The sequence below is a fragment of the Nuphar pumila genome, chromosome 17, assembly GCF_984573655.1.
Source record: "Nuphar pumila chromosome 17, dmNupPumi1.hap1.1, whole genome shotgun sequence".
NCBI lineage: Eukaryota > Viridiplantae > Streptophyta > Magnoliopsida > Nymphaeales > Nymphaeaceae > Nuphar > Nuphar pumila.
In genome coordinates this window covers 8,180,861-8,204,789 of record NC_143265.1, presented here as the reverse complement: position 1 = coordinate 8,204,789, position 23,929 = coordinate 8,180,861, and the positions used below count along the sequence as shown (strand labels likewise).

General features: G+C 40.4%; 1 protein-coding gene across 1 annotated transcript; it reads left to right on the top strand.

The window, feature by feature from the left end:
• The first annotated feature begins 214 nt into the window (after positions 1–214).
• On the top strand, positions 215–22,645 carry LOC149811545 (uncharacterized). Its single transcript, XM_089993298.1, has 3 exons — positions 215–1,652; positions 18,867–19,392; positions 19,682–22,645. Exons 1-3 carry the CDS (start codon positions 668–670, stop codon positions 22,164–22,166), a joined length of 3,996 nt encoding a protein of 1,331 aa, XP_089849424.1. The 5' UTR covers positions 215–667; the 3' UTR covers positions 22,167–22,645.
• The last annotated feature ends 1,284 nt before the right edge of the window (positions 22,646–23,929 follow it).

Here is a 23,929-nt window from a genome sequence, read left to right as displayed (position 1 = left end):
CGTTGCCAGTCTTATATTTCCTGTCAATGGGCCAAGCTCCATGCCCATTGCTCACACGAACTCCAATTAAAATGTCAACTGGACCCGGTCGTTAAGTTCGTATCGCATCCATGCCAGATCTTCCCAGATCCATATCTGGACCGTACGTTTATCCCAAACCCGATCCAGATTGGTGGCCTGAACGGCTTCACGTTACGATGTTCGGTTTCTGGTCCATTATCTCCAGAAACCCTAACGTGCCCCTCCGAGACTCTATCTTCGAATTCTGCTGAAAATCTATTATTTTCTCGCTTTTGACTCTCGATGAAACCCTTTTTTCCTCTGTCAATTTCCAGAATTTTTGGTTATTGATACCCAATTTTGGTTATTTTAGGGGTTTCCCTTTTTCATTCCTCATAGATCGTTTTCTATCGTAGTTCCTGAATCACCAATTCGATTTTGTTTGGGTTATGGTTTTGTTGAGAGGTTGATTCGTTATTGTGATAAAGATCATCAAGAAAAACAGGGGAAAAGGAGGTTTTGAAGGGTTTCTACGCGATGCGCCTCTTGTGACACGGTACCAAATTTTCTGTAACTCGGCGTCGTCTGGATCTCTGAATCCCAAAAGTTAGGGTTAGGATTAGGATTAGGGTTCGGGTTCAGGGTTGAGAGAGAGATTTAGGGGTCGATGGCGGACCGCAGCGCGACGGCCGGGCGGACGATATGGGTGAAGCAGGCGGAGGAGGCGAAACTGAAGAGCGAGGCGGAGAAAGCCGCCGCTGCGAAGGCGGCGTTCGAAGCCACCTTCAAGGGCGTGCAGAATCCGGGGGAGAAGGAAGTAGCCTCGTCCGATAGCGAGCCGGACGATTCCGAGAGCCTCGAGAACAAGCCCATCGGTCCCATCGATCCGGCAAAGTGCACGGCTGCTGGGGCTGGTATTGCGGGTGGGGCGGCATGTGCCCCCTGCTCCTTCGTTGTGGTCGCGAAGGATTCGGACGGCCGGAAGATCCCGACCGGTGGAGCGCAACTGAAGGTGAAGATTACTCCGGGCATAGGGGTCAGTGGTTCCGAGCAGGAAGGAGTGGTGAAGGACCAGGGCGATGGTACCTATACTGTGACCTATGTGGTGCCCAAGAGGGGGGACTACATGGTGAATGTGGAATGTGACGGCAAACCGATAATGGGGAGCCCATTTCCGGTGTTCTTCTCGGCTGGAACACCTCCAACGGTTGGAGTTCTCGCCCCATTTTCGAACACCTCGACGTATCCCAATCTTGTGAACCAGACGATGCCCAACATGCCCAATTACACGGGTTCGGTATCAGGGGCATTCCCTGGATTGCTGGGAATGATCCCGGGTACTATTTCTGGAGCGTCTGGTGGGGCTATCTTACCGGGGATTGGCGCATCACTAGGAGAGATCTGCCGGGAGTACATGAATGGGCGGTGCATGAAGACAGATTGCAAACTCAACCATCCTCCTCATAATCTCCTGATGGCTGCACTTACGGCGACTACTACACTGGGAACAGTTAGTCATGTGCCAATGGCACCTTCGGCGGCTGCAATGGCTGCGGCTCAGGCAATTGTTGCAGCACAAGCTCTTCAAGCTCATGCAGCTCAGGCCCAAGCCCAAGCTCAGGACCAAGCCCAAGCTCAGGCCTCTTCATCAGGTTTGCATAATTCTTTGTTTCATTTTTTTTGCATTTCGTATTGCGAGTATGTCTTTGAGTTTCTTGATAGTGCGTCTCTTATCCTTCTGCATTATAACTTTCAATTAGTATTTAGTCTTGCTTAATGCGAACTGTTTTTTCTCTTTAAGATAACTGCATTTTTAATGGGGATGTAGGTAATGTAGATGTCATATATGTTCTATAATCTGTTTAGGTGGTAAACCAGCATGCACTTGCACGCAGATGTGGTCATGCTCGTAGAGACGTGCATGTCTATGTATGAATGTGCGAACCTCAATAAGCAACTCTCATGCCAGGCATTGCTTGTTTTTCTTGTATGCTTTACATGTTGAATTATAAGCAAAGCTTATGATGATGATATTTGATATACTCAAACTCAAGGGATCTGGGATTAAGCTTATGTCGCTAGGCATTAATGCTGTGAAATGAGTCACGGGCTTTTAAAAAGTCTTGTTAACTTAGCGTGTATTATGCTGCAATATGGAGTTCTCAGGGAATAAGCTCTACATCAATGCTGTGAGTGCAATTCTGCGAGGTCGATGGCAAAACATGTTGATATGCAAGGGTTGTAAACTTCAATGTGGATAAAATAGCTAGTTGCTTTGCTATTATTGCATGATTTATGTTCTTAAATTTCAATTTGCAAATTTCCTCTTGAAAAGCTGTTTTCTTTGACCAGTTAAAACGTTATGCTCTTTATTTTGGTATTCTTAAGAAAAAAAGGAGATACAAGAAAGCAAGTTGCTGAAACGTGCTTTAACACCATCCCTCTGGGTCTCTGATTTAGTTTCTTGCACTGATTGTGTTGGTTTTCTCCAGCACCATAGATATAATTCTCATTTCATAACTTTGGTTTATGTCATGTCTTTTTTGTGGAATCCCTTTTCTCCATAGAGAGAAAAATAAGTTTAACATGCAAGGATGAACATTGGTCTTGATGTGTGATAATGTAGAGTTGTGAACTGTATTGCATATTTGAAAATTCTTACTAACTTGGTCGCATTCAATGCCGGGGATCTGAATGAACCACAACTGGTTGCGTGTTTGTGAAGCATTTGTGTTTTGCTTCCCTCTTTTTTTTGGGGTACACTTTGCAGAAAAAAATTATTATTTTCCTTGATCTGCTCATTATTTTGCCTACAGTTACTCTTTGAAATGTTCTATGATGGCAAAGAGTGTACAACAGTTGGACAATATATCGTAGTAAAAGAGAGTGTTTTTTCTTCTTCTCTCCATTCTTCTGCCATATTCAAACCCTTAAAAAAAGAGAGAATGTGTTGATGTCATAAATTTGAGGTGCCAAATAATACTTATGGAGTCCTATCTTATTCTTTGATCTACCATTTCATATGTACGACACTTTATGCGTTAACTTTTTTTTTTCTTTTGATACCATCATCTTGTTTTGTTTTGGGATGAAGGCGTAGTTGTTGTTGTTTGTTGTATACCATCATCTTGTTTTGAAATCATATGCACATGAGACTATATCACATGGATACAGCTGCAGATACAGGGATACAACCATTTTATTGATGTTTCCAGTATGAATTGTATATAAAGGGATATGGAACAACAGTCAAAATGGAGTATCTGTGTCATAGATCTGAGTGTGGTGCATTTCTGCCATCATAAATTTTCATCATAAAGACAAGGGCATGCTTTGGATTGTATCAATTTGATTAAATAATCTTTCAGGTATTGAAAGTGGTAACTTCTGATCTTTGCCACATGCATACGACCATGGCATGATAGGATGTGTGATAGAGATATTTTGGTGTGCTTTTGCATTAAGGACTGTTTTATTGGGGAAATAGTGCTGCAGTAAAGATGGATTAAACTTGTGATATAGGTTCTTACATGACTGATCAATCATTGTGGAGACACTTGACTGAGTATGGTTAATTTAGGGAGGTCACTTCGTCTATAAAGCACCAGCTTATGGTATGGGTAGGTGTGACTCGACAAAATACTCACTAGAGTAGCTCTATTTTACTACTATCTTTTTTCATTCTTGGTTTTGGAATGCTGCTCCATCTTAGAGTGTAACTTTTTGGCAGTTGATGGGAGTCTCGAACGGTTTCTTTTTTCACACCTTGGCTCTGGTTAGGTTCTTTTACCATTTATTTGTTTTTTCTTAGTGTTGAAATATAATGTGACTGAGAGGGTAAGAGAGAATGATAGAATTACATGACGTGTTTTCATGAATTCATGTAGACACTCAAATGTTCCAACCAGAGTTGCCAGACGAGGAAGCGGCAAGCGGCAAGCAAGGCACTTCTAAAATTTTATGAACGGGAAGCGCCCAACTTAGAAGTGAACCTGAAATTGTCTCGGAAGCGGAGAGGAAGCCACCTAGGATTCGAGTGGGAAGCGAATAGGAATCAAGTTTTTTCGATATTGGTCAATTTGTTTTTTAAATGCTCCAAGCCCCCCCCCCCACCCCCCCCCCCCAAAAAAAAAGAAAAAGAAAAGAAGAAAATTCACTTAGCGAGTGGGTAGCGAAATGGGAAGCGTGCTTCCCATTTAAAAGGGTTGTTTCCCACGCATTTCGGAAGTGACGCATTTTGCACTTCCGAAACGTGTTTTGGGAAACTGCGCTTTCCCGAGTGCTATAGCATTTTCGGTAACCCTGGATTAGACCAAGGTTGCCAGACTAGGAAGCGAAAATGAGAAATAAAATGGGAAGCGGGAGCGAGATGATACATTTTAAAATGTATAGGAAGCAGGAAGCGAGAAATAAAATTATATATATATATATATATATATATATATATATATATAGGAATTGAATGAGGATTAAAATGAAACACAAATAAAAACTAAAATAAAAGTGACTAATACTAAATTTCATAATTTTTTAGTGTAAATTAATTTTTTTAATTAAATCTAAAAATGATGACTACCAATTTAGAGAAAGCACATGGAAGTGTAAGAAGAGAAAGAAAACACATAAAAACTTGAGTAAGAGAACATATAAGAAAAATAGATGAAGTGTGGAAAGCATAGGAAAAGCGTGGGGAATCGAGGTTCTCATCAATTTTCGAAAGCGAAGAGTATTGCACTTTTAAAGCGAGTTTTTTAGAAGCATGCTTCCCACCTATCTAAGAAGCTTCCGGTAACTCTGGTTCTAACACCAAAATATATATCCTCTAGATGATCCTGACAGGGCAAGAAGCTTTCATGATTTCAATGTGCATTAACTTGGTGGCTAACTGGAAATTTTGGCATGATATCCAAATGCAAACTTATTAAGTATGCTTCCTGAAATTTATTGATGTGGCCTTCATTATTGACTCTTATGCGTTTATGCTGTTTTCTCTATGCTAACTTAATTGCGTTCTGCATGTTCCCCTGCGACCTACTTTGTACAGTTGTGTCTAGAGTCTGTTTTGCTTTGGTTGAATCTTGATGTAAAGGGTCGAGTTACTAGCATCTTTTTCTGGGCCACCCATGTACTTTGGTTCAGGTTGAAAAATAGTAAAATACCTTGAAGGGTCACCCCATAGATCTGAACTGTAACGCGCCTTCGGGCAAAAATGTGAATGAATGTAAATGCGAAGAGCTTTCTTTTGTTCACTCTCGTTGTGATTGCTTTCGAGTGATTGCGATTTCTCTTCCTCTCTATTTTCTCACTTTCTTGCACTCTCAGTTATCAAAGTTTCTGTTGCAAGCGAGCGATTGGAAGGCTTGCGGCGATAAGGAATGATCGTTACGCCACACTGGCCTATTGAAGAAGTAGGTCCGTGACAAGTGGTACCAGAGTTTGTTCTCGAGTTGGGAAGAGACTCAGGAGTCGGTATCGAGAGAGGTGCCGACAAGCCGCAATTTGTGAGCAAGACCTCGTGGTGCACCGTTACAACTTGCGGAGCACCAAAGGAAAGGCAATTGCCGAGGTCGAGGAGATGGGTACACCTCGGGGCCATGAGTAGATAGATGGTTGCGACCATCAACAGATTGGTGGTTGATGTGACTTCACACGGGAAAGCGATTTCATGCGCAGTTGAGTCGTTCAAAGGACTGTACGATGATGTGACGGGCCTACGAGAGCAGGTAAACATGTTGATGGGACATGTTACTTTACTGACTACGACTGTGACCACCCTTCTGACTAAAGTTGAGGAACTTCAGTTGAAGAACCGCACTCTGCAGTGGACAGTTACCCTCAATGGCCGACATGACGATAGGCCATCAAAGATAGATGTGTCGAGGCCAGCTAAATTCAATGGTTCAAGGGATAGCAATGACATAGAAAGCTTTCTGTTCTAGGTAGAAGATTACTTGGACATTAAGAATGTATTAGCCAAAGACCTCAGGGTGAATGCGGGAACAACTCGACGAAGATGCTATAGCCTGGAGGAGACGAAAGCGTAGCAACATGGAAATGAGCCATTGCATGTGATACCTTTGAAGCCTTAAAAAATGAGCTCAAAAACTACTTTATGCCAAGGAATACACACCGCCAATCTTATCGGATGGTGGCAGAACTCAAGCACACTGAAGCCCTGCAAGACTGCATTAGGACGCTCCAGAAGCTTATGCTAGACGTACCCAATATGCCTGATGAAGACAAACCCAACTGGTTTATTGTGGAACTACAACCTTGGGCACAATCCGAAGTAGAAATGAGTAATCCCCAGACTTTGGAAGATGCGTATGTGACGACTGAGCCACTAGTGGATACACAACGCAAGTCCTTCACATCATCGACTAAGGTTGGGAGAAAGCCAGACCATGGAAGCAAGGAGGATCAACGAGACAATAAAGGTGAGTCGTCGACCCAACACCATTATGACAAGAAGCAGAATTATAGAAAGCACAACAATAATGACAATAAAGGTCAGTTGTGACTTGTTGGTTTTGTGGCAAGAAACATATTGCTAGGCAATGTCCAAAGCGCCTCGTGGAGCACGATAGATAGGCAAATACAATGCAGACAGAGAGTAGTAACGTCGAGGTCGTGCAACCAAGGATGGGAGCCATGCAAGCGATCAACACAGTTAGAAGTTGCGTAACCGAGAGTATGCCGGTTAGCAAAGAGCTCATGTATCCGGAAGTCATTGCGAATGAGAAGTCTACTACGACAATGGTAGACTCTGGGCCACGCATAACTTCGTTTCACGGGAAAAGGCAGAGCGGTTGGGCTTGAAGCTTGAGCCACAGCAGATGACCATCAAGACGGTGAACTCTGAGGCCAAGCCAATCCTTGATGAAGCAAGAGATGTGGCTATCCAAATTGGGAGTTGGGTCGACAAAACCAACTTCTCATTGGTGTCCCTGGATGACTTCAGAATGATTTTGAGCATGGGGTTTCTTCGCAGCAAGAATGTAATGATGCTATCGAAGTTCAACTCGTTGACAATCATGAGGCCAAACTTTTCACACACGGTGTAATGCCTTACTCTTGGAGGCAAGTCTTCAATGCTATCTGCTATGCAATTGAAGAAGGGTGTCAAGCGTGGAGATCAAACATTCCTACTCGCCGTGCGCACCGAAGAAGGGAAGGTGAAAATAGTAGTGCTGCCGACCCTTGCCTCACTATTGGTTGAGTTTCGGAGAGTGATGCACCTGGAACTGTCGAAGCGTTTGCCATCGAGATGCGAGGTCGACCACAAGTTAGAGTTGACCTTTGGAGCAAAGTCCCCTGCCATGGTCCCTTATTGGATGGGGCCGACTGAATTGAAGGAGCTGCTCAGGCAGTTGGACGAGATATTGAAGGCAGACATTATTCGTCCTTCTAAAGTACCCTTTGGTGTGCCCTAGTACTCTTCCAGGTGAAGCATGATGACTCAAAACGGCTATGTGTGGACTATCGTGCTTTTAACATGGTCACAGTGAAAAACAAGTATCCGTTGTCACTGATAGCGGACTTGTTCGACCAGCTAGGCAGTCCTCGTGTCTTTTTAAAGCTAGATCTACGATTGAGTTACTATCAAGTGATGATTGCTGACGGTGATGAGCCCAAGATGACTTGTGTCACTCGCTATGTTTCCTATGAATTCCTAGTGATGCTATTTGGGTTGATTAATGCTCCGACCACATTCATAACGTTGATGAACAAGATCTTCTACCCTTAGACAAGTTCGTGGTAGTCTATCTCGACGACATCGTGATTTAGAGCAGCAACATAGAAGAACATGTCGGGCACTTGCAAACAATGTTTCAGGTGTTGAAAGAGAATGACCTCTATGTCAAGCGAGAGAAGTGTCTCTTCGGCCAGGAGGAGATCGGCTTCCTTGGTCATGTCGTGAGGCGTGGTTTGCTGCGCATGGACGGGCAGAAGATAAGAGCTATCTAAGAATGAAATTCGCGGACTAAAGTGCCAGAGTTGCAGTCATTCCTTAGCTTGACCAACTATTATCGGATATTCATCAAAGGCTACTCCCTCATTGCTGCGCCCCTTATGGATTTTCTAAAGAAGAATCGGGTATGGCTTTGGATAGGAGTTTGCCAAGACGCCTTCGACGGCTTGAAGAAGGCCTTGATGAGGGAACCAATGTTGCGGATGTTGAACCACTCCAGACCTTTTGAAGTTTACATAGATGCCTCGGACTTCGCCATCAACGGAGTTATTATACAGGAGGGTCATCCAATTGCCTATGAGACTCGAAAGCTAAAGGATGTAAAGAGGTGCTACATAGTGCACAAGCGTGAAATGACGACAATCGTGCATTGCTTCAGGACCAGGTGACACTATTTCCTGGGTGCCAAGTTCGTTGTCAAGACAAACAACGTCGCCAAGAGCTATTTCCAAACACATAAGAAGTTGACACCCAAGCAAGCTCGATGACAAATGTTTCTAGCTGATTTCGACTTCACTTTGCAGAATAAGGTAGGGAAGACTAGTGTTGTTGGTGACGCTCCGAGTCGAAAGGCAAAACTGGCAGATGTACGGGCAGAGCCTTTTGAAGTTCACTTGAAGGACGCATTGCTAGACCGCATCTGCGAAGGAATGCAACAATACACAACAACGCAACACTTTGTCTCTCCGACATAAGCGGGAAAGAGTCGGTGATTCTGGCTTCGGGACGACGTCCTCGTGACTAAAGGAGTACGCGTCTTTGTGTCGCAGTGGAGAAGCCTTCATCGTGAATTGCTTAAGGAGTGCCATGATACTTTATGGTCAGGTTATCTAGGTCAGGAGCAGATCTTAGCACTCCTTGAGCGCGATTACTATTGACCACAAATGAGAGACGATATGGAGGGGTATGTGCGAACGTGCGTAGTTTGCCAGAAAGACAAGGAGACCACCCATAAGACTTTCGTTCTCCTTAAGCCTCTACCTATCCCAAAACATCTTTAGAAAATCATTTTCATGGACTTCATTGTTAGCTTGCCGAAGGTAGATGACTTCGGATCCATCCTGGTGGTGGTGGACCGTTTTTCTAAATACGCCACCTTCATCCCACCTTCCAAAGACTGCCCTGCAGAGAAGACGTCAGAGCTATTCATCAAGCATGTGGTGAAGCATTGGGGTGTATTAAGAAGCATTGTGAGCAATCGCGATGCTCGCTTCACGGGCAAATTCTGGCGTGAAGTGTTTCAGCTACTCGACTCCGATCTACTATTTTCAACAAGTTTCCACCCACAGACTGATGGGCAGACAAAGCGCATCAACAGACTATTGGAGCAATACCTTAGGCACTTTGTTAGCGCCATTCAGAAGGATTGAGTAAAGCTCCTAGACATGTCCCAATTCTGCTACAATCTTCAGAAGAGCGAGTCTTTAGGCCACATCATGTTCGAGATAGCCACGAGACAACAGTCGCTGACCCCACATACTCTAGTCGCGCAGGAGAAGGGAAGACCATCATTTACCTATCAGTTTGTTCGAGATTGACACAAGCATACCGAGCTGATGAAGGCGTTTCTGCACAAAACAACCAAGAGGATGAAGAAGTGGGCGGACAAGCATCGTCGTCCTGTTGGGTTCTGTGTTGGGGACCAGGTGTTGGTGAAACTCTACTCGGATCGCGCAGACATCTTCCGTGGATGGCACCACATATTGATCAGGAAGTACGAGGGACCATTTACCATCACCAAGAAAGTGGGTAACTTAGCGTACAAGCTGGACCTGCCCCCAAACTTCAAGGTCCACTCGGTGTTCCACGTGTGCAACCTGAAACTATTCCATGCAGACGAGAGAGATCCAGAACGTAGCGTGTCACAACGTGCTCTTATCCTGTTGAGGGACTCAGCAGCACAACGGGCCGAGAAACGTCTCAGTAAGATCCTTTGCCACAAGGTCAATTACTTGGGCGAAGCGAAGAAGTATCTGGTGCAGTAGGAGAAGACAACGAAGCCGACGTGAGAGCCAGCATTCTGGATGAAGAACCACTATCCGGTCGAAGTCAGGGCCTACCACGAAGCAGATGGTGCCGAGGGCGACTCATGACTTGAAGGGGGGAGTCTGTTCTCCTGCGACCTACTTTGTACAATTGTGTCTAGAGTCTGTTTTGCTTTGGTTGAGTCTTGATGTAAAGTGTCGAGTCACTTGCAACTTTCTTTGGGCCACCCGTGTACTTTGGTTTAGGTTGAAAAATACCCTGAAGGATCAGCCCGTAGGTCTGAACTGTAATGAGCATTCGGGCAAAAATGTGAATGAATGTAAATGCGAAGAACTTTCTTTTGTTCACTCTCGTTGTGATTGCTTTCGAGTGATTGCGATTTCTCTTTCTCTCTATTTTCTCGTTTTCTTGTGCAAGCGAGCGACTAGAAGGCTTACGTCGGTAAGGAAGGACCGTCGTGCCACATTGACTTATTGAAGAAGTAGACCCATGACACTTGCAAGTTGCTTGTAACATTGATCAACCTTTAATAACTAACATGCAGATTGGGCAACTAAAAGTAGCAAAATAAATGAGTAACAAGTTATACCTGAAAGGGATTGTTCTAGAGAGAACGTAGGGTTTTGGAAGAAATATAAAAGTGATGAAGTTCTTCAAAACCAAGGTCGTCTTCTCAAAATCTTCTTAAAAATAGTTTCAGGTGTTTTGCCCATGAATGGGTGATGATAAAGGACAAAAATGTCCTTATAATCGTGCCATTAGGCTGTGTGACAAATTAGGCAATCAAGGGATTCAAGTTGAGTAGGCAATGCCTGGTATTGCAGTTAGCTAGATAATTATTTATGTAGAGTTTTTGTAATCTTATTTAGGAGTAAGTGCTCTCCTATTTAACCAGGACACACCAAAATGGTTGGCCTATCTGTGTCGATGTGCGTCGACAAGTGTGTGGGTATCAGACGTAGTGCGGGTACGCTGTGGGTCGGGTCCTGCACTGCTTCGGGTCAGGTCCAACCCTGACCCAAACCTTTTTTTTTTGTTTGATGTCGGTGAAAGGCAGAGAACAACTACACCTGGCTCAAGAAGCAGCCAGGTGTTACATGAATCTGACCCATGTTTGAATCAGGCCTGGGTTTGATCCCTAAGCCTAGTTTTGATCTAGGTCAGGCCTGATGTAGCCCAGGTTTGAATCAAGCCTGGGTTTATCCATGTCTGATTTCGTCATGAGACTAACACAAGTTTGAATCAGGCCGGGGTATAAATTAGAGTTGCCAATCGAGGAAGCGGGAGCGGGAAATGATTCGGCAAGCGAAAGCCGGAAGCGAGGTACTTTTAAAATTTTAGGGAGCGGGAAGCGACTTAGAAACAAACTGAGAATTGTCTCGGAAGTGAGAAGGGAAGCGAACTAGGATTCAAAGGGGGAAACAAAAAACTAAGCGACCTAGGATTGAGTGGGAAGCAAATAAAAATCGAAAGAGAAGCGAAAAATGTGATTATGTTTGTTGCAATTTACCAAAATATAAGATTTATGTTATCATTGACAATAAAACATAAGTAGATAACATTAAAGCTCTGTTAATATCAAAACTGAATCATATATGCAAGTGCAACCATTTAACAATTGCAATTCATAATTCATATTCTTGTTGCAAGTGCAATCACCATTTAACAAATGTATCATGTTGCAAGCATTTGATAAATAATACATCAAGAAAAATAATAATTCATATTCATACATCAAGAAAACTAATAAATTTGATTTAGAAGCGTACCTTTTTAAAAAATCAATCAAATGACTTGTTATTTTAAGATTGTGATATGCAAGATAGAAAAATCAATAAACTAAAAGATTACATAAAGATATGGCTAAATTTTTAAATGCACAAAACAAATTATGCATTCAAGGCTTTAAGCAATAAAAAACATAATTTAATCTCAAGCATTTCAAAGTTTAAAGTATAAACTTTAAACTTTAAAATTAACATAATTCACTATTTCACTTCAACATTCAAATTTCAAACTTCAAATCACCAAAATCAAACTAACAAAATATTACAACTCCGTGACCAAAAAATCACCGCCAAACGGTCAAAGCAACATAAGAGTTTCTATAGTCCAACACTCTAACTATATAATCAAAATAAATAATCAAGATTTAAGAGTTCATTTCATAGTCAATAAGCAATAATCTGTAATCTTTCTCTTTACCTTCAGGTCAGTAATAGATTTGGAGAAACTTCCTCCTGCCTCTTCATGTCCTCCGTGCCTGCACACCCTCCATTTCTTATAATAAATATGTTAAAAGCTTAAAATGTACAAAAATCTTAATTTAAAATTATAATATAAATAATATACATATAGAAGAAAGTGAAAAAATCCCAAGATACATAATGCATACCTTGCCTAGGTCTGCTGCGAAAAAAATGATCAATCCAGCCTTGGGTAACTGGCAGTGGCTCTTCTTTATTACTAGTCCTATCCTCAACTCTATTTGATTGATCTGAATCCTCTTCAACCTCATTTCTACTTGTGATTATCGAAGGCAATGAAACTCTTGATTGTGCATCTTTGGTTTTGAAAATATTGCTTGATTGTTGTGCACTATCATCCAAGTCTCTCAAGTGCATATCCTCTAATCTCAATGTTTTTTCTTATACAATAAGAAGTTCTGGATTGATATCTCATTTTCAAGTAGGTCCTTTGTAGCGATTGTTGCACATTTTTATGACAAGAATACAAAATATGAATGCTAATAAATAATCAATGATACATAAATATTTTATAAGATATTAAAACAAAAGTACAAAAACTTTAATTATACATGTCAATCAAGTGAAGATTCAAATGGATATACACCAAGGTACCAACACAATCTTCATTGAGCCTATTTCTTTTAACATTATAAATTAGGTATAGGTGCTCCGTACTCTTTCGACAAAAGATGTGCTGATAGGATGAGATAAAACCTTAATGACTAATATTCTCAACTCGAGCGTATCACCAACATAAAAATGCCACCACTTAAAGACTAACATTGTAGAATTCAATGCATCCATTCTTGCTGCATTCCGGCTAAATCTTGCACTTCTCAATGCAAAAGCCACAAGTTGTGACTTGAAAAGTGAAGATAGTTCTTCATTTCCACTAGATATGATATCAAGCGCGAACATTGCACCATCTAAAATATCATTGTTTTTTTTGCAGAAAAAAAAAGATTGTTAAGTTATAACAAGAAAATGCAAATGAAAGAATAAAATAATTAAATCATTATAGTTTAAAGTTTATACTTTATCAAATAAATACAATTAAACCTTTACCAGGAGAAGCTTGTTTGTCCCTTCTTGGTGCTGGGATCTTGAGATACTCTGCCTCATAATATTTCATAGTAAGCATGTGGGCTAGACTATGGAGGGGCACACTCATTCTATTCCATCTATTTTAGATAATCCTATGAATCTTTTTATACAAATTTAGTTGTTCTTTTAGATTGCCTTTGATATCCCCAACATATTGTCCATGCTTTTATATACTTCACAAATTATAGGCCTTATTGATCACATAATTTGATCATCTTATAGATGAGTTTTGTGATCAATAATGCTAAACAAACAAAATCTCAATATTTTTCATCAAAACAATATTTTCTGTCATAATAGCCTTCCTTTTCGTAGTATCATCAGTGCATGATTGCTTTCACTCACTCCATCTATCTGATATGATAGTAAGCCTTATGCTTTCACTTACATCAAGCAAGCGCTTCAGAGTAGTGTATTGTGAAGCTATTGCAATCTTTATTAACTCCAATGTTTCATTGCTTCTAAAGATTGCTAATGCTTTAGAATGATTTGTGATATACTTCACGACTTCTTTACTCTGCAAATGTTTCTCCCAACCAATTAAACTCACGTGCCAAATCTTTGAAGATCAAATTGAGGGTGTGCATGACACAAAGTGACTATAAAATGTACTTGCATATTTACTATAATTCTTTACCAGCTAACTTGCAATTTGCTGCATTGTCTGTAAATACTTGCAATACGTCAGAAGACCCGCAAGTTTAAATCTCGTCTTCAGAACTTGACAATATTTGTAGCGATTGTCATACATTAGAAAAGTCACTCGCATATAAAAACATCAACCCAAAACAATTTGATCATAGTATATTTTCAGGTACTTGTTTTTTATATTTGTCCAAACATTTGAGACAATGGGAATTCCAAATCCCTCAAACTTTTATCGAAATTCACTTAACTCTATGTAAACACACTCTTCATTATCAAGTAACGATGTTCGAGCTTTTTGATATGACAGAGGCTTATATCCCGCCTCTTTACTAATTGTCGATGCCATTTCTTCCCAATATGGTGATCAAAGGAAATTGAAAGGTATGCCATTTGTACATAAAAAACCTAATGACTTTATGATCTGCATCGTTTCTTTATACCTTTTAAAGGTACCACAAATATCAACAACACTTCCACTAGAGGCAAAAGAAGATGTAGGAGGAGTCATATGCTTTAGTTTATCTGTTTTTTATATTTTCAATTGAAATGTGCCTGATGAAGCTTCCACTCGTTGAAGTTGCCTCTTAATTTTCCTTGCCAACTCTTTACTTTTTGCAACCACAAGACAAAAGGCAATCCCAACACACTTTCCCTTTGGAGCTCTCATGAAATATGCAAAAACTCGAGTTTATGACCCATGATATATAGTTTTACAGTGCTTGCACATAAACACATGAGTTCCACCTTGCTTGCCTTTCTCACTTTTATTTTGTCTACATACATGGCACCATAGTACTGTACTTTTATGCATGTTAGGTTGTTCTGGGTCATCTTCATAGTTCCCATCCATGTCATATTCTTCTTCATCTTTGTTGAAATAATCTTCATCTGCTTCCTCAAACTCATATGAACAATCAAGCTCCTTATAGAATCAGCCTCGTCATGATCAGGCTCGTCGTTTGTTAAAGTCATTAGTGAAGCAAAGAACAATCCAAGATACCTTAGTGAAGCAAAGATACCTGCATTACAAAAGTAAAGTTTTAAACTCTAAAGTTTGTCAAGACTCAAGACTGTCTGAAAAGTTTTGTTAGAGACAATCAATAAACAGTGAAAAATACCAATGGTTTAGAATTTGAAGAATATACACGACTTGATCAAGGATTTACTGATTAAATAGTCTGTCTTAAGACATTAAGGACATGTTTGCTTGGCCCCACCATTTTGGAGTCCATTTCCGAGTGAGAAATAGATTCATATGAATCAAAATCACATGGGGGCAGATGAGAGAATGATTTGCATGGCAAATGACAATCATACTTACATTTGCAAAGGACATGACAAATGGACTCTCATGCCCCATTTCTCATGTTTGCTTAGACATGAGAAAATGGAGCAATATGAAAATCAATCTCATTTGTGTGAGAGATTGATTCTCATGGGGATTAAACAAGCATGCCCTAAAAAGCAACCCAGCCAATTAAACCATCATCAGCTATGATGCCTAGGTACTTCAATCACAACCACATAACAAGATATATTCTCTGTATTGATACATAGTGTGGATGTTGATCCAATATGGTGCTTTTGGCGTGCAGGATCACCAATGTTACAAAGACATTTTCTAGATAGGTAATTAAATATACCAATTTCAGTTCATCCACACTGTTTTCTCAAGAAACAAGTGTCTAAGAGGTATTTTGATGCATACAAAATAAAGCTTAGGGAAGCAAGTAGAAAGTGGCATTAGAAGAAAGCCGAGAGTGATACAAAAACATTAGCTGAAACATTTTTTACTTGAATACATTTTTCAGACATTTAATCAAAAGTACCAATCGCATATGCATGTTTTATAGGGAACACACAATTTGTGAAAAGAAAGTAATGCTCCTCTAACAATGAAAACACACTTTCAGTGTCAGTCAAGTTTGAGTCGAATATTAAAGAAAGCAAGCGAGTGAGAGTTCGAGACTTTATTACAACAAATGTGGTGAGTGAGCGAGAGAAGAGAGACAAAGACAGAGAGAGTGAGAGACAAAGAGCGAGAGAGAAGAGAGACAAGAGTGAGAGATAAGAAAGACAGAGCAAGCGAGAGAGAGGAACCAGGAGAGTCAGAGAGAGAGACACAAAAAGGGATAGAGCGTCCGTACCTGAAACAACCATCGCCGGCGAAGGTCGCAGAGAGAGAGAGAGAGAGAGAGAGAGAGAGAGAGAGAGAGAGAGAGAGAGAGAGAGAGAGAGAGAGAGAGAGAGAGAGAGTCCCTATCAATTTGGGGTTTTTTCACGAAATTTTCATAAATGACCATTTTTCCCTCGTTAAAAACATGATTTCTTTTATATTTTTGGTAAAAACAGTTTAAGAAAAGGGTAAAACTGTTTAAACCTTTAAAAAAAGGAAAGTCTAATCCGATAATAGGGAAAGGGAAGCTTGCTTCTAGTTAGCGAGGAAGCACACTCCCAATAATAGAAATCACACTTCCCAATAATGGAAAACACACTTCCCAATTAAAATGAGCGCTTCCGCCCTTGTTTTGCCCTTCAGGGAAGCATACTTCCACATGCCTAGGGGTGGTATCCCTGGTATAAATGACCTAGATCTGTTTAGACCCAGGACTGATTCAGGCTTGGGTCAAAGCAACCCATATTTGGACTAGACCTGGGTCTGTTTTGGTCCAGGTCTGAATCAGTCATGGGTCAAACTCATGACTGACTTATATATATATATATATATATATATATATATATATATATATATATATATAGCTGTGTCCTTGTACCCTCATTTTTTAAAATTGCCGTGTCATACCATCCGTACCTGCACCCGTACCCAGGTGACATAGGTGCTCTCACAAATCAGTCTTCTTCCAATTGGGGATTGCTGAAAATCAATGGCGGTTGCTTTTTTGTCAAAGGCTAACTAAAAGAAATAGATGGTTTGCATTATTTTACAGTATAATATGAACGTTTTCATGTGTCCACTGCTTGTAGAACGCATTAATAAATCACCAAAATTGTTTCCCCCCCTACCATCAAAGAAAATGTTATGTTAGGCTGGAATCAACGATGGCCTAAATGATATATGAAAAGCTTGAGAATTGGAGGGCTTGATCACAGGATGAGATAATGAGGCCACATATTCTGGGTAAAAGATCAATGGCATATAGAAGAACATATTGTTGGTCCATAGTAATCAAATATTTTGCAGCATTTTTTAATTTATTCTGTTGTTAAATTTTTTAAAATAAGAAACCCTAAATCTTTTGGTAAATTAACAAAAGTTTGAAAAATAAACATATGAAGTGTTTATTGTAATATAATCTGAATAATTTAGTTATTTATTACTTTCAATTTATTAGATATTTCTTAGAAATTTCTGAGATTCTTTTTCCATTAAAAACAACTTATTTTCAAATCCTCAAGGAAAACCTTCAGTGATATTATTGTGACCAATATTGGTGAACAACTGAACATTTGTTGGATAGGGGGTGGATAGTGTATATATGAATATGACTAAACCAATAATAGTTTTGCATGTAAATCTGTAAGGGGTTATACTTTGTTTGGACACTAGGCCTTATAGGGTTGAATCTGGATGATAGGCCCCCTTATACCTAACCCATTCATGGCAACAATTATGTGCATTCGTGTGAAATTCCATGTATATGCACTTTGTGTATTTGTGTGCGAGCATTATTGCAAGGGTTTCTATAGCTGTTCATAACTTTCTTTCTGCTTGATATGCAGGGTTTGAAAACTAGAATAAATTTTGAGCTTCCGTCACCCTAATGAATACAGTGTTAATCATGAAAGGATTGATATACGTTTCTAAACTTTGTGCTGCCTATATCGTCTCGTAGAAACTAGAAGTCTAGATTTATATGAGAATGATGTATAGTCATCTCTTTTATTTTCTGTCTTTCCTTTCCAAGGCATTTTCTTGTTCTCTCTTATTTGTTATCTATTTGTTAATAGATATTGTCATAGTTAATTGGTTGACATTAAGAGTTAGTATGCATGATTTAATTACCTAATGAACGAATGCTTTTATTAAGGCATGTTGTTGATTTTATATTTAGTTTGGTGCATTATGCTGCATAGAATGTATACATTATGATCTGTATCTTTTTTCTCGATTAGCATGTCACTCTGATATCTGTCACTTGATGTTTGTGCTTACTATCTTAGGTGCTGCTCTGTTCACTGTTGATTCCAGTTGATCTACAGGTGAATGGATGCGCGCTTTCATGCCTACTAATGGACTCGTGTTAAAACTTGGTGAACGTGCATTTATCTTGTGCAGGATGTAAATTTGTGTGCAATTGTTGGCACTATGTTTTGGATAGGAAACTGTCAGATTCTTCATAATGTCAGTCAAAGATGAGTCTCTCTGGTCTGATAGAATTCTTTTTCCTTTTTTTCCCCTTTTTTGTTTCTTTCTTTTTTTTTTCCTTTTTTTTCTTTAACCAGGTGTTCTACGGTTAAGGCAGGCTTGAAATTGGATATCACTGGGTTCAAGAGGAACTAAAGTTAATAAACCCAGAGCTGTGGCTCAACCGCACAACCATCTTACCACTTTATTTTTGATTGGGTTGGCATCTTGTGCATTATCTTTATAGTGCTGCCACCTGTTGCCTGTTTTTATTGTCTTCCTACCTTGGAAGTCTTCAACTTTTTCCTTATAGGGTTGGAGGTGATTGTCTTCAGAATCTTAATTGACCGTTCCTTTGAAAAAAAAACACAATTTTAAAGAAAAGAAAAGTTGCTGATTCCAAGAAACTGCCTTCCATAGGACATCCACTTACTATTTTTAAATTGCCTTTGACACGTTTTGTCTCATGTCGGTGGCATTGTTCATTTTCTGTATCTTAATAATGATCATTAACATGGAATACATTATTTTTTGTTAGCAGATTCCTTGAGCAAAGTGGGGAAGAGTGATACTCTGAAAAGAACATTACAAGTTAGCAATCTCAGCCCCCTTCTAACTGTTGAACAGTTAAAACAGCTTTTCAGCTATTGTGGAACCGTTGTTGAATGTAGCATTACAGATTCAAAACATTTTGCATATATAGAATACTCAAAGCCTGAAGAAGCAACTGCAGCCTTAGCCTTAAACAACATGGATATTGGGGGCCGTCCATTGAATGTTGAAATGGCAAAGTCTCTTCCTATTAAAACGAGTCTACTTAACTCCTCTGCACCACAATCATCTTTGTCTCTGATGATGCAACAAGCAGTTGCCATGCAACAAATGCAGTTCCAGCAGGCCTTGATTATGCAACAAACTCTGGCTTCACAACACGCTGCAAACAAGGCAGCATCCGTGAAGTCTGCTGCAGAAATTGCATCAGCCAGGGCTGCAGAAATAAGCAAGATGCTAAAAGCTGATGGCGATGGGAGTGGGGAGGATGATAAGGAACCAAACAAGAAGCAGCGGTAGTCTTTCTTTCGGTGTTTTATCAATTTTTGATATTTCAAATTTGTGCATCTCCATAGCAAAATATCTGTCAACTTCTCATCACAAATTTTCTTTTTTCTTTTATTTTTCTGACACATTGCATGTCATACCATTCTACCTCCAATTACATCTTTTGATTGGTGCATGATTTTATTGCCTCTATTGATATCTATTTAGCATATTTCTTTTTATTTCTCATTTGTTTAGATCTTTTGAAGTTGCATATTCTGATTGTGAAGGTACTGATTTGAAAAACTAACTGAGCAGGTCAGACTCCAGCCCTCGGCCAAGATCAAAGTCTAGGTCAAGATCACCCATCAGATATAGAAACAGCCAGCGCTCCCGCTCAGCATCTCCTTTAAAAAGGCACCAGCTCTCCCGCTTTGTATCTCCGTTAAAAAGGCATTCCAGGGAGCGGAGATCAAGATCTCCGGTGAGATCTCGACATCATTACAGTAGCCATGAGTCTGAACAATGGTCTTACAGAGGCCAGACAAGTAGCTATCGAAGATCCCAAAGGCACGAAAGGGAGAGATCACGGGATCATTATTCATCTGTTTCAAGAAGAAACAAGAGCAGGAGTAGCACTCCTCGCACAAGGTCATCTCATGCTGGTTCAAGGTCACCAAACTATAGGCGAGAATCAAGATCATCTCCAAGGCGAGCCTATGAAAGGTCTCCTCGCCATAGTAGACGCTCTAGATCTCTATCAGCAGAAGGTAGGCAATATGATAATGACAAGAGAGATGATGGTAAAACCAAGAAGTTGAAAACAGATAACAGAAAGCATGATAAAGCTGATGGTGTTAAAGATAAGCCTGTAACAGAAGGCACATGTGAGACATCTCGCAGTGGCAGACATTCTAGATACTCATCACGGGAGGATAGGTATCAACTTAATGATAAAGAAGGTACAACTAAATCAGAGAAGTCAAGGAGTGTTAACTCTAACTTACCCAAACCTGATGAAGCTGCCAAGGATCAAACTACTGCTGAGGATGCTTTGCAGGATCCCTATTTAGCATCACCTTCCAATACCAGGCGCTCTGGATCCTTGTCACCAGAAGGTCGAGACCAATCTGATAATGCTAATAAACCTGATCGATTGGTTACAGATCTCTCGCAACTTGGTGAAAATTGTGAGACTAAAAGTGATCAATCAATTAATGAGGAAGATTTGAGAGGCTTGAGGGAAGATACCTGTTCTAAGGATGGTCTGCTCCACCATGCAAGGCATGCTGGATCTATGTCAGTTGAAAATGGTAACCTAAGTGTCTCAGATGACACTGACAAATTCGAGAAGTCAAAAACAGATCTAAGAGAAAGTGGTAATGCTAACAAGACCTTTGAAGATAAATCCTTCATTGAGGAAGATTTTGCAGACCGAGAATTTGATAGGACTGAATCAGGTAGGCATACTTGTGAGAAATCAAAATCACAATATTTGGAACTCACTAAAGCTTATGAGACTGTTGATGATCAATCTATGGTTGGGAAAGGTTCAAGAAATTCTGGGGGTGATGATTCTAGTAAATCTCAGTATTATGAGAAATCAAAATCAGATTCTGGAGAACCTGATAAAATGGATGAGATTATCTGCAACTCTGTTGCTGAGGAATGTGCTACAGATTTGAAAGATAGGAGCAAACCTCAGAATCTTGCATCTGGGAAATCAAAGTCAGATGGTATAGTACCTGGAAAAGCTGATAAGATTATTGATAGTCCATCTAATGCTGAAGAGGACTCGAGAGAATTGAAAGAGTACAAGTCTCACTATTCTTATGACAAATCAAAGATAGATGATAGAGAATGTGGTAGAACAGACGAGGCTGTCACTGATAGACCTGATGCTGAGAAAGTTTTGAGAGTGTCGAGGGATGATAAGCATAAATCTTATCAACATGCTCATGAGAGATCAAAGCTGGATTACAGAGAATTTGCTACAAAGGAGGGTTCAAGTGGATTGAGGGATGAGAGAAGCAAATCTCATAGATCTAAAACACATAACAAAGATCTCGACAGACATAAAGGGACTTCTGGAGACCGATATATTGATGGAGATGGGGACTCAAGGGATGATAGGAGGTCTCGTGGTCATGCTTATGAAATGTCCAAATCAGACCGGAAGGAGCGATCCAAACATTATGAGACTTGGGACAGGTCTATCAGGTCTATCTCTGGCGATGAATCAAGAGATTCAAGGAATGATAAGAGATCCAATAGACATGATTATGAGAAGTCACGGTCTGATCACAGAGTTGGTGAGGACTGTTCAAGAGAATCAAGAGATGATAGGAGCAATTCACATAGGCGTGGTCATGAGAAGTCAAGGTCAGATGACCGAGACATGGTCAAAGATCAATCAGCGGAGGAATATTCAAGAAATTCAACTGATGGCAGGAGTAGGTCTCATAGGCGTGCTTATGAGAAGTCAAAATTAGACAACAGGGAACTTGAGAGAAGTAAGAGGATCATCAGCAAACAATCTGCTGTTGAGGAAGATTCGGAAAACTTGAGAGAAGATAAGAGTAGATCTCATCATAGGCATGCTAACGGGCAATCTAGATCTTTAGCATCTGGGGATGATTCTGATCCAGATCAACAAAATGATTCCGAGAGATCGAAGAAGCTAAAATTGGACTTCCCTACCAAGAGTACCGCAAAGAAAACTGTGGATGTGAAAACATCTATGGACCCGTTGGCCATGGAGCCTCGAATGCACACTCATGAGATGCCATCCTGCCATGAATGAAGATGGCCCATGATCCCCATTAATGGAGCAGAAATCTGGTGATGGAGAAGGTATTAGTGGACTTGGGAAGTCCATAACTGATGGAAGAGATATTAGAATCTATGAGGAAGCCACTGAATCTTTTGTGGAGGGGGATGATTAGTGAGACGTGAAATTTCATGGAGCTGATTAGTGAGATTTTTTGGTGAAATTTCATGGGTTGCTGCTGCTCAGTGGACATCTTTTTGTTTATTTTGCTGCTGATTTGCAGAATCTAAATGCGGACCTTGTGGCTAGCTAAAATTGAAGTTTGTGTTTTTGTGCTAATTCTTCATGATTGAGCAGGGCGTGGCTTCTGATAGAAACAATTGTATCTTTGTTTTTAAACTTGGGCCAAGATTTTCATGAACTCTGAGTCAGTTGCTGTTTCATTGCTTGTTAAGTACTCCATTGAGAATTTTGAAAGAGACATAAAGAGAGAGAGAGAGAGCCTTTTGTGCTGTATGTATGTATGGCAGGGGGTCCTTGTGAATCTCATCAATTTGACGGGATGTAACAAGTTTGAAACCCATGGGCATCCCTTTCTGCAAGGTGTGGGGAAGACTTAAAGCGTTTTACCAACCAGAGGCCAGCCAATGTGTGGTTCGGTAAGGGTTTTTTTTCTCCCTTGGATTTGACTCCTGTTTCGCAAGTGCTGAGTACTCAGTTTTCTATATATTGTGTCAAAGCATTGCCGGAGCATTGACCAGAATTGGGTCCTATTCGTAAACACTGCCGGTGGTGGTTGTGTATGGGTGTGACCCATAATGCCCAACCATCTAAACAGCATGATCACCCTTGAGATGCCTTCGTTAGCTTCGCTGGGTCCTCTTTTTATCCGACCTGGTTAGCAATTCTTTTTAACTTTAAACCTTGAATTGCAGCTGGTTCTTCGTTAATTGGATGCATAGATTACTAAGGCTCTGTTTGGGAGGGAGCCAGTGTTGGAGAGGAGAGAAAATTGGATGATGAGAGTGGAGTTGTGAACTGCATCTTTTCTGTCATGTACCGAGGTGGTGGTAAGCGGGGTCCTGTGTCAAGCTGAAGGCCCAGGATCGAATCCCTCTGTCACATGGTGCGGCTGTTCTTGTACTAACCCTAGCTTGCCTTATAAAAAAAAGGAAAAGAAATTTGCTGTCCGAAATCTTTCCTACCGCAGCACGAGTAATGGATTGAGTGGAACCCCATCTACCCCTCCATCTCAAATACAGATCCCAAACCGAGTGCAAGACTGGCTCAAAACTGGTATGACATGATTAGCTCAAATAAATTGGCCGACTCTTGAGTACTTTTCTCATCAAAATAAGGACCTTACCTTTGTTTCTAAGAAAACTCGCTGATTGGTGGATAAAACAATTTGATCTGCTGCCAACAATCTCGGTTATTGCTTCATGTACGATATTACAACGAGGGTTCACTTGTGCGGAATCATTGAAGGTTGCGCGCACACACACACATATATCAGTTCTTCCAACGGATTTCCCTTCCAACCAAAAAAATTCGAAACCGCCGCTAAAAGTCTCAGGCGTGTTAAAAAAAGTGCACTGCACGTTCAGCAATGCACAAGTGTCCAATTTTTTTGGACACTTTAGCTGTTCGAAGACATGAGTTTCTCTCTCTCTCTCTCTGTATATATATATATATATATATATATATAGAGAGAGAGAGAGAGAGAGAGAGAGAGAGAGAGAGAGAGAGAGAGAACACCTATTCACCACACATTTTATTGGATTTTTATTGTTGTT

Bases quoted from the DNA above. Each gene is read 5' to 3' on its own strand.
- LOC149811545 (XM_089993298.1), top strand. From the start codon at position 668: ATGGCGGACCGCAGCGCGACGGCCGGGCGGACGATATGGGTGAAGCAG. The intron at 1,653-18,866 runs GTTTGCATAATT...TTTTGTTAGCAG, and splicing joins AGCTCAGGCCTCTTCATCAG to ATTCCTTGAGCAAAGTGGGG. The intron at 19,393-19,681 runs GTAGTCTTTCTT...CTAACTGAGCAG, and splicing joins GAACCAAACAAGAAGCAGCG to GTCAGACTCCAGCCCTCGGC.